Consider the following 13,173-nt stretch of genomic DNA (forward strand, 5'->3'; position numbering starts at 1 on the left):
GCCAAGAGACTGAACTCTCGCCAGAATTGCTGGTCTCTCTTTTTCACCCAGTTCCGCTTCACCCTCTCCTACCGTCCAGGGTCCCGCAACGTCAAGCCTGACGCCCTGTCTCGGCAGTTCCTCAAAAGAGAATACTCTGCTGAGGGGCCTGAAACCATCCTCTCTCCTCCCTGTGTCGTCGCCACCCTGACCTGGGATATAGAGGAGAGAGTGAGGGCCGCCACTAAGGGTCAGCCTGGTCCCAGCACCTGTCTGACCAACCTGACCTGGGATATAGAGGAGGCGTTTAAGGTGAAGCCGGTCCACGTGAGCCCTCTGTCGCCAGCGTTTTGGCCCCCTCCTCCTCCCCGCACCTGGTTCAGTCCTGTCGTTGTGGGAGGGGACTCCAGTATCTGGTCGACTGGGAGGGCTACGGTCACTCGCCACATCCACATCCTTGATCCGGACCTTATCTCCGACTTTCACCATCACCATCCGGACCATCTAGAGGTCCAACTGGTCTCGCCTCTTCCATGCCTGTTCCCCTTGTGGAGGAGTCGTCTGACAATGAGGACTCCACCCACTCTGACCCTTCTGTCCTCCCAGCTGAGGAGATGGACTGGTCTGTTGCTGACTCCACTTCAGCATCAACCACGAACTGTGCTTGGTGTAGGAGCCGAGAGTGAAGTTAAAGGACATGGCTACTTTGTCTCAGAGATTGGGCTGCGTTTGGGTCCTACCTCACACCCTGACAATATCTCAATATTTGATACCATGATATTCATTTACTTCTCTGACCTCTACCTCTACTTCTATTTCCAACAGGCAGTTTTTACTGTCAAAGTGGGTTTGCTCCATTTCTGGAACGCCATCGTATTCATGATCCATGAATCTTTATCTCCTCTCCATCCAATTATGGGCCTCTTTGCCGTAACTGAACTGAATGTGAAAGAAGTCAAAATGGGATCATAACTTTTACTTTTCCAGGCATGAACCTGGTCAGTTTATTCTCTGAAAGACTCACAAAGCAGGTTTCCCATCCACCTTATTCTCATTATGGGCATTAACATCAGGTTGTGTGTGTGCGACAAGTGTCTTCCCTTTTCTTCTCCACACAGCGGTTGCTGGTCTTCATGGCTCCACACACACAAGTGAAAAGAATTCAAACATAAACAGTTTAAAATGACACAGGATTAATAATAAAAAACAAATCCAAAACAGACCAGAGACAAAGATCAGAAAAATGTACATATGAAAAGATAGAAGTAGAAACAAAAAGATTTTCAAGCTAAATAACAAAGAGAAAATAAAAACATTAAAGAACAATAGCTGAAGCTAAAATATCCATCTTTGGAATAATGAGAATAATGAGACAGGCGGAGGACAGGTGCAGCTTCATCCTCTTTATCTCTGACTGCTCTGTCCCACTGTCACACTGACCTGCACTGGTAATATCTTCACTTTATCCCAAGTGTAAATGTATGGAAACATCCTCTGAGTGAAGGTGTGTGTGAAGGTGTGTATGTGTGTGTTAGTATCAGGATCAGAGAACGACAGCTTTCCTCTGTTCCAGTCCAGATTCACTCTGATCCTCTGAGGATTCTTCTGCACTACGAGATCAGTGGGTAGAGCTTGTGGTGAGCATGCTGAGTATTTACCATCATCGAATCTTATTCTCCAGAATCCAGACAGTATGACTCCCTTCCTCTGGACAGACTCTGCTAACAGACCCAGTAACCAGTTTGTGTTGTCTCCAACCTCGACATCCCAGCTGTGAGTCCCTGAGGTGAAGCCCTCAGATCCCAGAACACGTTTAAAACAATCAAACCTCTCTGGATTATCAGGAAGCTGCTGTTTCTCTCCTCCTCTCACACTGCTCAGATCTTCAGACAGGATGAGGTCTGGATGTGCAGTGTTTGGGTCCAGGATCACAGGAGAGTAGGAGACCATGTCCTTCATCTTGTTCCAGATGTTGAAGGTCAGGTTGCCCAGGTGTTTGGCCTTGTCTATCAGAGCTCCTGAGGGCAGCTGTGGATCCTCCAGCAGGGGGCGCTGCTGGACTCTCTCCACTGCAGCCTTGTAGTTGTTCAGGAATGAGACGTCTTCAGCTCTCAGCTCCTCCTCTGTGGCTCTGACTGTGTGTGAAAGAGCTGCTATCTCTCTGCTCAGAGCCTCCATCTTCTCCTTCATCATCTGACTCTTCTGCTCCTCTTCCTCCCTCAGTGCAGCCATCCTCACCTCCTCTTCCTCTTCTAGAAACTGGTGAAGCTTCTTAAACTGCTCCTTAATCTGCCTCTCTGTCTGTCTGGCCTGGACCTTAATGTGTTTTGCTGTTTGATCAAACTTCACTTTAACTTGTTCAGAAACCTTTAACTTCTTCTTTAAAGGCTCCAGAGTTTCCTGAAGTTTCTTCTTGTGTTGTCGTGCAGCTTCATCAATTGTTCTGAATATGTGGTTGGTGTGTTTTTCTGAATCTGTGCAGATGAGACACACCAGCTGCTGATGGTCCACACAGAAGAATTTGAGTTTCTCAGAGTGCAGACTGCAGAGAGCCTCTGAAGTCGCTTGGTTTCTGAGTGAAGCTGAAAACGCAGCAAACAGAAAGAACGGTCAGCCACAGCTCCCCTCCCTCCTCCTCAGCTCAACAACAATCAATACATGAGACATTCTTCCACAGGGCTAAAGAGAGTCACAGCCTCTGAACCGAATGAGCAAGAACTATGAACTAAAAATAAAAGGGCTGCTTTTTTTCTTTGTTGCTTAAATGATTGTGGCATTTAACAGAGTTGCTAATTTGCCAGACTGAAAACTCAAAGTGAGGCTGTTAGTCAGCGGTTGTGTACAGAACAAATGAGACACCGTGCTGCGGTGGCTGCTGATCCAGCACACAGCTAGTTAAAACCTCCTTTGAGCCTGCATGATACATTAAATACATTCAAATATGAATTAATATGCAATATGGCAGATGACCATCCTGTCATGTCCGAGTTCTTAGTTGCCACGGCCACAGAAAAGCGCATGCTTCTAGGGGTAGAGTTACTGAAAGGCTGTGTGTTGTGTTTGCTGCCACAGAAAAGTTTATGTAAGGTTTCTACGCCGTTTTTTAGTCTTCACAGCAGAGTTGGTCGACACTATGAAGCTAGCATTGGTTAGCAGCTACTGGTCAAGCTAAAGTCCGTTAAGGTTGCCTAAAACTGGAGGTCTCCCAAATAATTGTTTTGCCATGACAGTACTGCTCTAAGACACCTGAGAGATGCACCTCCTCAGACTGTCTCAGTGCTGCTGAGTGTACTGTGAAATCTAACATGGAGCAGAAGGTTTTGTCAGTGCGCCAGTTTTCGTCTATCAGCTGTGGCATTCAGGCAGCCTCTCACTGCAGATTCAGACTGTGCACAAGTAACTACTAAAGCTCCAAAAGTGTTTATCACTGTGGATATGCAAACATGCACGTTCGTAGAGAAAACAGGATTTAAGCATGTGGTGACAGTTAAAGCTTTTGTGATAAATATCATATTGTGAACTTTTTCTCATGGTATTATCATAGTTTTGGTACATCCCTGTGCTTAAGACATCCTTTTCTTCATGTTTATCCAAGAATGTATCATTCCTGAGGTATAAGACAAAGCTAAAAAAAATACCATCTTAATTTTCTAACCCTTGCTCCAAGAAAATGCTTCTTCTCCTACGTAGACTTCACTACAGTCATGATTGGTTTGCAGGAACAAAACAGAAAGAATGAGCTTTCCAATAAATGCTACCTCCACAGGACTGGAAGGAAAAACTTTTAGTTCCAACAATAAAGTGTGATGTTAAGCTTTGAAGGTAAGACTGTGCAGGATGAGTTCACCTGGTCTCACGTCCTCCGTAAAATGATGAGGATATGATGGGCGAACTGCCGGTGCTCCAAACACTGCTCTAAGTGCTGCTCCAATCGGTGTGGCTGCTCCTGAAACTGAGGACATGTGGTTCATGATGTTGAGCTTCACCAGGTAACACTGACAGATGAAACTGTTGCTATGACGCTGATTACTTTATGCAAAAACATATGTTTCAAGTTATCCTTGTTGGTTGCCTCCAATCTAAGCAGCATACCAATATTAAGGGATAATGTACAGCAGGCCGGTCATTAGTGCAAAAATCAAGGAGTTGCAATAACGGACGCTCGCTATACATTATCCCACTTATTACACAGCTTTGTGGTAAAGAAATCAACAATTTGATATAAAACACTGATTTAAAAATATTTCAGTCGATTTAAAAATGATTTTATTTAGATTACGATATCAGAACTGTGTCCAAAGTCCGTTATATAGAAATAACAGACTGCAGAATGCTGTAATCAACCAATCAGAATCAATTCAACAAAGCTCACCTGGTCTCACATCCTCGGTAACATAATCAAGATATGATGGGTGACCGGCCGCTGCTCCAATCGGTGTGGCTGCTCCTGAAACTGAGGACATGTAGTTCATGATGTTGAGCTTCACCAGGTAACACTGACAGATGACTGCTTCAAGCTATCCTGGTTGGTTGCCTCAAATCTAAGCATCAATATTGATTATGCTAATTGGAGTGTCTATTGAATAACAACTGCTTTAATTAACACCAGTAACTTTTAGTCGCCACTTCAGGAGCTCACCTTGACTCACGTCCTCGGTAAGAAATGAGGGACCTGCTGCTGCTCCAACCTCTGTGGCTGCTTCTGAAACTGAAGGCCATGATGTTAGTCTATGCTGGCTAACGTTGATAAATATAATGTCATATCATATTACTCACTTTAATATCTCATTGTCTCACACCAAGAAGTAAATAAAAGGGAATTTAATCAGGTAGCACCATCACGCCTCTGTCCTCTCAAGGAATGATGACATTTGATGAAAATTACAAGATCAGGCCTCCATTTTTACGGTGATTACAATGATCTTCATTACTGAGAGACTCTGTTTGTTTACAGAGAAAAGAAAGAGTGACTGACCTTCTGGTTCTGAGACGGAGTCTGACAGACTCTGCACCAGATCCTTCCTGGGTATTTTCTCTAAAATCATCTTGGTTACCTTCAGAGCTCCATCAAGTTCATATGTCTTCACCATCAGAGTCACTGTGTCCAGCCCTTCTGCCTTCTCCAGTTTGGACTCTTTGATGGTTTGGTAGCCCTGCAGGATGTCGGACTGCTGCAGATACCATTTGAACTTCTTGAATTCACTGTCTCTTAATTCCTCCAGAGTGTTCAAAAGGTCCTCTGACGTCATGGTGTCTCCCTACTAAAATCAGACAGAGCCGTAAAACCAGAAGGAAAACTTGAACACAAACACATCAGAGCAGCAACAGGAGCTGCAACTAGAGTCAATGGTGGAACGAAGGCCAGATATTTCTGGTGACGTTCACTGTTTGAAGACAGATAAATTGAAGACAGATAAAAAAAAACTGTTGGACTTTGGAAAGAACAACAGCCTGTCACACCTCAGCTTGGCTCATGTTCTGCACTAATTAGACCCTCTCAGGGAAAAAATCCACACTGGGACACGTTTACTCATTTACAGTCCTGCTTCACTTGTAAGTACGTCTCTTAGTGGGTGCACAGGTTTGGATGTGGAGCGAGGTCACTGAAGGGGCCCCCGCTGGAAGATCAGTGTGGGACTTACTGTAAGTCGCTCAGAGCTGCATTTTGAGTAAATATAAGATTGTAACTTCTGTTTTAAACGGAGTCACTCCTCAGCCTTTCTGCAAAGACACTGAGACTGCAGAGCTGCAGCAGGTCCTGCAAACATCATTTGCTCAGACAGCTTTTTCTGTAAAAGGCTCAAAGTCCTGGAGCTTCCTATCTGATCGGCTGCAATCTGCCGCCAGCTCCAACACTTTAAACAGTTAAAAGACCGACCTCATCCTGGTGAATTCAGCAACAAACCTGTACTCATGTCTAGTTCTGGACTGAAAGGTATTTAAACTTGTGCTTCATTGTGTTTTGCTGTATCCAGTTTACCTTCTGTTAATCTCACCATTTCAATCTGTTATTTTTATAAAAGTCCTTGTAAAGACGGGAGCTGCAAGTTACCATCCACTATCAACACTATGATCCTTGCATGGGAGAGCTGTACTGCATCTGTCCCTATCAGATAAACCATGAATGAATAATGGCCCCCCTCCCTGCTCTACTAACTTCTCTGTAATGTACTTTCACTTTGAGTGTTTCTTTAGTCAGACTCACGTTCAGTGTGTGTGGAGACTCAGCAGCTTGAAGCAGGAATTGAGCAGTTTTCCATTTTTCTCTCCTGTAGCTGAACTCACTCAGAGAAAGTTGGTAGTTTGGTCTGAAGGTGAATCTGATCGTTTGCTCTTCAGTCCGTGTGTCTCTCTTTAAGCGGGAAGAAACTGTTTCCTGGTTTGTCTCGAAGTCTGGTGAGGGGTGGGGCTTTGATCCTACAGCACCTCCTGCTGACACCATCAGGCTCCAACTCTTCCTCAGTACAATTTTAAAACAAAGTATTCACTCCAATTTACACCCTGAGGTTCTGGTTTCTTCTTGCTGCATTTATTAAAACAATGTAAAACAACTTATTTAAACAGAGAATAAAATGTGATATTTGGTTACATTGATTCACACTTATTGATTGGTTACATGTTCCATCACCTTTGTTAATTGATCAACACTTGTCATCGTATTAAATATCTTTATCAATTCCTACTTCATCTTAATCAATACGTTATATTTACATCATGTGATATCTCAATATTTGATTCCACAATATTCATCTACTTCTCTGACCTTTAACCTCCCAAAACATGAAGAGAAACACATTCATACACAGCTGGAATCATCAGAGTTTAGAAATACTTTATGTTTCCAACAGGCAGTTTTTACTGTCCAAGTGTGTTTGCTCCATTTCTAGAACGCCATCGTATTTATGGTCCACAAATCTTTATCTCCTCTCCATCCCACTTTGGGCCTCCTTGTCGTAACTGAACTGAATGTGAAAGAAGTCAAAATGGGATCATAAGTTTTACTTTTCCAGGCATGAACCTGGTCAGTTTATTCCCTGAGAGACTCTCAAAGCAGGTTTCCTGTCCTCCTTCTTCTCATTATGGGCATTAACATCAGGTTGTGTGTGTGCGACAGGTGTCTTCCCTTTTCTTCTCCACACAGCGGTTGCTGGTCTTCATGGCTCCACACACACGTGAAAAGAATTAAAACATGAACAACAATTTAAAATGATACAGTATTATTAATAAAAAGACAAATCCTGAACAGACCAGAGATAAAGATCAGAAAAATGTACACATGAAAAGATTGTCAGTAGAAATAAAAAGTAGATTTTCAAACTAAATAAAGAGAAAATTAAAACAATAGCTGAAACTAAAATATGCGTCTGTGGAATAATGAGAATAATGAGACAGGTGGAGGACAGGTGCAGCTTCATCCTCTTTATCTCTGACTGCTCTGTCCCACTGTCACACTGACCTGCACTGGTAATATCTTCACTGGGTGATTATCCATAGTGTAAATGTATGGAAACATCCTCTCAGTGAAGGTGTGTGTGAAGGTGTGTATGTGTGTGTTAGTATCAGGATCAGAGAACGACAGCTTTCCTCTGTTCCAGTCCAGATTCACTCTGATCCTCTGAGGCTTCTTCTGCACCACGAGATCAGTGAATGAAGCTGGTGGTGACCGTGCTGAGTATTTACCATCATCGAATATTATTAACCAGGATCCAGACAGTGTGACTCTCTTCCTCTGGACAGACTCTGCTAACAGACCCAGTAACCAGTTTCTGTTGTCTCCAACCTCGACATCCCAGCTGTGAGTCCCTGAGGTGAAGCCCTCAGATCCCAGAACACTGAAGTAACAATCAAACCTCTCTGGATTATCAGGAAGCTGCTGTTTCTCTCCTCCTCTCAGGCTGCTCAGATCTTCAGACAGGATGAGTTCTGGATAAATAAATAAATTATGAAAGGTCAGTGAAAGAAACAAACAGACAATTGTTTAACAAAAGAAAAACGTTAAATTTAGTGACTTTCTCCCTTGAAGAAATAAATATAAATATAATCTCTGACTCCTCAGTCACACTGACCGTGGTAATATCTTCACTGAGAGATTATTCCAAGCGTGAATGTATGGAAACATCCTCTCAGTGAAAGTGTGTGTGAAGGTGTGTATGTCTCTGTTAGTATCAGGATCAGAGAACGACAGCTTTCCTCTGTTCCAGTCCAGATTCACTCTGATCCTCTGAGGATTCTTCTGCACCACGAGATCAGTGACTGGAGCTGATGGTGAGAGTGCTGAGTATTTACCATTATAGAATCCTATTCTCCAGAATCCAGACTTTATGTTTCCCTTCCTCTGGACAGACTCTGCTAACAGACCCAGTGTCCACCTTGTGTTGTCTCCAACCTCAACATCCCAGCTGTGAGTCCCTGAGGTGAAGCCCTCAGATCCCAGAACACCTTGTAAACAATCAAATCTCTCTGGATTATCAGGAAGCTGCTGTTTCCCTCCTCCTCTCAGGCTGCTCAGGTCTTCAGACAGGATGAGTTGTGGATGTGCAGTGTTTGGGTCCAGGATCACAGGAGAGTAGGAGACCATGTCCTTCATCTTGTTCCAGATGTTGAAGGTCAGGTTGCCCAGGTGTTTGGCCTCGTCTATCAGAGCTCCTGAGGGCAGCTGTGGATCCTCCAGCAGGGGGCGCTGCTGGACTCTCTCCACTGCAGCCTTGTAGTTGTTCAGGAATGAGACGTCTTCAGCTCTCAGCTCCTCCTCTGTGGCTCTGACTATGTCTGAAAGAGCTGCTATCTCTCTGCTCAGAGCCTCCATCTTCTCCTTCATCATCTGACTCTTCTGCTCCTCTTCCTCCCTCAGTGCAGCCATCCTCACCTCCTCTTCCTCTTCTAGAAACTGGTGAAGCTTCTTAAACTGCTCCTTAATCTGCCTCTCTGTCTGTCTGGCCTGGACCTTAATGTGTTCTGCTGTTTGATCAAACTTCACTTTAACTTGTTCAGAAACCTTTAACTTCTTCTTTAAAGGCTTCAGAGTTTCCTGAAGTTTCTTCTTGAGTTGTCGTGCAGCTTCATCAATTGTTCTGAATATGTGGTTGGTGTGTTTTTCTGAATCTGTGCAGATGAGACACACCGGCTGCTGATGGTCCACACAGAAGAATTTGAGTTTCTCAGAGTGCAGACTGCAGAGAGCCTCTGAAGTCCTTTTGTTTCTGAGTGAAGCTGAAAACGCAGCAAACACAAAGAACAGTCAGCCACAGCTCCCCTCCCTCCTCCTCAGCTCAACAACAATCAATACATGAAATGGTCTTCCACAGGGCTAAAGAGAGTCACAGCCTCTGAACCGAATGAGCAAGAACTATGAACTAAAAATAACAAGGCTGCTATTTTTCTTTGTTGCTTAAATGATTGTGGCATTTAACAGAGTTGCTAATTTGCCAGACTGAAAACTCAAAGTGAGGCTGTTAGTCAGCGGTTGTGTACAGAACAAATGAGACACCGTGCTGCGGTGGCTGCTGATCCAGCACACAGCTAGTTAAAACCTCCTTTGAGCCTGCATGATACATTAAATACATTCAAATATGAATTAATATGCAATATGGCAGATGACCATCCTGTCATGTCCGTGTTTTTAGTTGCCACGGCCACAGAAAAGCGCATGCTTCTAGGGGTAGAGTTACTGAAAGGCTGTGTGTTGTGTTTGCTGCCACAGAAACGTTTATGTAAGGTTTCTACGCCGTTTTTTAGTCTTCACAACAGAGTTGGTCGACACAATGAAGCTAGCATTGGTTAGCAGCTACTGGTCAAGCTAAAGTCTTAAGGTTGCCTAAAACTGGAGGTCTCCAAAATAATTGTTTTGCCATGGCAGTACTGCTCTAAGACACCGGAGAGATGCACCTCCTCAGACTGTCTCAGTGTTGTAACTACTAAAGCTCCAAAAGTGTTTATCACTGTGGATATGCGAACATGCACGTTCGTAGAGAAAACAGGATTTAAGCATGTGGTGACAGTTAAAGCTTTTGTGATAAATATCATATTGTGAACTTTTTCTCATGGTATTATCATAGTTTTGGTACATCCCTGTGCTTAAGACATCCTTTTCTTCATGTTTATCCAAGAATGTATCATTCCTGAGGTATAAGACAAAGCTAAAAAATACCATCTTAATTTTCTAACCCTTGCTCCAAGAAAATGCTTCTTCTCCTACGTAGACTTCACTACAGTCATGATTGGTTTGCAGGAACAAAACAGAAAGAATGAGCTTTCCAATAGATGCTACCTCCACAGGATTGCAAGGAAAAACTTTTAGTTCCAACAATAAAGTGTGATGTTAAGCTTTGAAGGTAAGACTGTGCAGGATGAGTTCACCTGGACTCACGTCCTCGGTAAGAAATGAGGGACCTGCTGCTGCTCCAACCTCTGTGGCTGCTTCTGAAACTGAAGGCCATGATGTTAGTCTATGCTGGCTAACGTTGATAAATATAAAGTCATATCATATTACTCACTTTAATATCTCATTGTCTCACACCAAGAAGTAAATAAAAGGGAATTTAATCAGGTAGCACCATCACGCCTCTGTCCTCTCAAAGAATGATGACATTTGATGATAATTACAAGATCAGGCCTCCATTTTTATGGTGATTACAATGATCTTCATTACTGAGAGACTCTGTTTGTTTACAGATAAAAGAAAGAGTGACTGACCTTCTGGTTCTGAGATGGCGTCTGACAGACTCTGCACCAGATCCTTCCTGGGTATTTTCTCTAAAATCATCTTGGTTACCTCCAGAGCTCCATCAAGTTTATATGTTTGTACCATCAGAGTCACTGTGTCCAGCCCTTCTGCCTTCTCCAGTTTGGACCCTTTGATGGTTTGGTAGCCCTGCAGGATGTCAGACTGCTGCAGATACCATTTGAACTTCTTGAATTCATTGTCTCTTAATTCCTCCAGAGTGTTCAAAAGGTCCTCTGACGTCATGGTGTCTCCCTACTAAAATCAGACAGAGCCGAAAAAAACAGAAGGAAAACATGAACACAAACACATCAGAGCAGCAACAGGAGCTGCAACGAGAGTCAATGGTGGAACAAAGGCCAGATATTTCTGGTGACGTTCACTGTTTTTAAGGTTTTAAGTAATCAAGCCAAAGAGGGTGAAAAAAAAAAATGATTCATCTCATCCATTCAAACAGAAAATACAGAGAATGACTCTGTTGTTGTCTCGTGTGAAAACTACGCAGCAAAACACCACCATTATTTTTTTAGTGTATTTTCAGTTTCTCTGAAGTTTCACCTTAGATACAGAAACATAAACAACAATGTGCAATTCAAAGTTTTATTTTGTAGTTTAGTTCATGAATTTATTGTCTTTGACTCCTTAACTGTGAATAAATAATCTGGAAGCCTTGCTTAATTTCATTGTGTTCATTTTTGCTTCATTGCTGTTTTTATTGCCATGTGAAGCAGTTTGTAACACTTCCTCTACAAATAAAGTTCATTATTATTACTCTCTGTTATAACTCCTTGGAGTGATTTGTAGAAAAAGCTCATTCATGTCCTCATAGAACTGGAGTCATAAGTAACCACGACACTTGCAGACTGATGGAAGACATGACTGAAGTTATCTGGCGTCTGATCTTGGAGTGGAGTCCTGTCCTCTGAGAACAACACGCTGTCCAGCCTGTCACACCTCAGCTTGGTTCATGTTCTGCACTAATTAGACCCTCTCAGGGAAAAAATCTACACTGGAACACGTTTACTCATTTACAGTCCTGCTTCATTTGTAAATTCGTCTCTTAGTGGGTGCACAGGTTTGGATGTGGAGCGTGGTCATTGAAGGGGCCCCCACTGGATGCTGAGTGTGGGGCTTACTGGAAGTTTCTCAGAGCTGCATTTTGAGTAAATATAAGATTGTAACTTCTATTTTAAACGGAGTCACTCCTCAGCCTTTCTGCAAAGACACTGAGACTGCAGAGCTGCAGCAGGTCCTGCAAACATCATTTGCTCAGACAGCTTTTTCTGTAAAAGGCTCAAAGTCCTGGAGCTTCCTATCTGATCGGCTGCAATCTGCCGCCAGCTCCAACACTTTAAACAGTTAAAAGACCGACCTCATCCTGGTGAATTCAGCAACAAACCTGTACTCATGTCTAGTTCTGGACTGAAAGGTTTTTAAACTTGTGCTTCATTGTGTTTTGCTGTATCCAGTTTACCTTCTGTTAACCTCATTGTTTCAATCTGTTATTTTCATAAAAGTCCTCGTAAAGCCGGGAGCTGCAAGTTACCATCCACTATCAACACTATGATCCTTGCATGGGAGAGCTGTACTGCATCTGTCCCTATCAAATAAACCATGAATGAATAATGGCTCCCCTCCCTGCTCTACTAACTTCTCTGTAATGTACTTTCACTTTGAGTGTTTCTTTAGTCAGACTCACGTTCAGTGTGTGTGGAGACTCGGCAGGTTGAAGCAGCAGTGTTGTAGTTTCCACTTTTCTCTCCTGTAGCTGAACTCACTCAGAGAAAGTTGGTAGTTTGGTCTGAAGGTGAATCTGATTGTCTGCTCTTCAGTCTGTGTCTCTCTCCTCACTGAAGAAAAATAACAAACTGTTTCCTGGTTTGTCTCAGGTGAGTCAGGTGAGGGGTGGAGTCAGACCGGCTCTGCTACATGCTTTTACTTCACATGTAACACAGGGGTTTGTTTCAGATTCAGATTCAAGATTCAAAGATTCAAAGCGTTTATTGTCATGTGTACAGTGCAGAAACGGGTTTCCCTGTACAATGAAAATCTTACTTTGCTATCCACACTGAATGCCAAAGAGTAAAAAAAGAAGAGGATAAAAGAAAATAGAAAAACATATAAATATAAACTACTATTGCTAAATAAACTGCTATTGCTTAACATATAAATATATTTACAAAATGTGCAACTTAACCCTTGAGAACCCATGGGGTCAAATTTGGCCGCTGTTAATTGCTGCTACCCAAAATGAACAAACATAAAAAAAATTGTCAAATTTAACTGCCACTTCTGTGGCACTCTGGGTTTTTGAAGTTAAATTTGACAATTTTTTTATGTTTGTTCATTTTGGGTAGCAGCAATTAACAGCGGCCAAATTTGACCCCACGGGTTCTCCAGGGTTAACATAAAGTACAGTCAATGTGCAGATGAATGTGCAGATTAGAGTTAGGAGGGAGGGGTTAAGGAGCCTG

The 13,173-nt window shown here is 42.9% G+C and overlaps 2 protein-coding genes across 2 annotated transcripts; both read right to left on the bottom strand.

Moving 5' to 3' along the window:
• Positions 1-1,255: 1,255 nt before the first annotated feature.
• LOC139213736 (E3 ubiquitin-protein ligase TRIM39-like) lies at positions 1,256-12,449 on the bottom strand. Its single transcript, XM_070844346.1, has 7 exons — positions 12,399-12,449; positions 10,672-10,957; positions 10,336-10,404; positions 4,619-4,687; positions 4,352-4,432; positions 3,827-3,931; positions 1,256-2,561 (listed from the first exon to the last, which is right to left on the bottom strand). The coding sequence occupies exons 2-7, from the start codon at positions 10,943-10,945 to the stop codon at positions 1,384-1,386; spliced, it is 1,776 nt and encodes a 591-aa protein (XP_070700447.1). The 5' UTR covers positions 10,946-10,957; positions 12,399-12,449; the 3' UTR covers positions 1,256-1,383.
• Positions 6,504-7,909, bottom strand: LOC139219541 (E3 ubiquitin-protein ligase TRIM39-like; the record flags this gene model as incomplete). Its single annotated transcript, XM_070851443.1, has 1 exon — positions 6,504-7,909. A coding segment is annotated over one exon (510 nt), but the record flags the coding sequence as incomplete, so codon positions are not given.
• Positions 12,450-13,173: the final 724 nt, after the last annotated feature.

This window comes from Pempheris klunzingeri, chromosome 2, assembly GCF_042242105.1.
Source record: "Pempheris klunzingeri isolate RE-2024b chromosome 2, fPemKlu1.hap1, whole genome shotgun sequence".
NCBI classification, from domain to species: Eukaryota; Metazoa; Chordata; class Actinopteri; order Acropomatiformes; family Pempheridae; genus Pempheris; species Pempheris klunzingeri.

Excerpts from the sequence above, each read along its gene's own strand:
- LOC139213736 (XM_070844346.1), bottom strand. The coding sequence starts at position 10,945 with ATGACGTCAGAGGACCTTTTGAACACTCTGGAGGAATTAAGAGACAAT. Across the intron at positions 4,433-4,618 it reads TACCGAGGACGTGAGTCAAG|TTTCAGGAGCAGCCACACCG; the intron begins GTGAGCTCCTGA and ends ACATGTCCTCAG. Across the intron at positions 2,562-3,826 it reads TACGGAGGACGTGAGACCAG|CTTCACTCAGAAACCAAGCG; the intron begins GTGAACTCATCC and ends CTGCGTTTTCAG.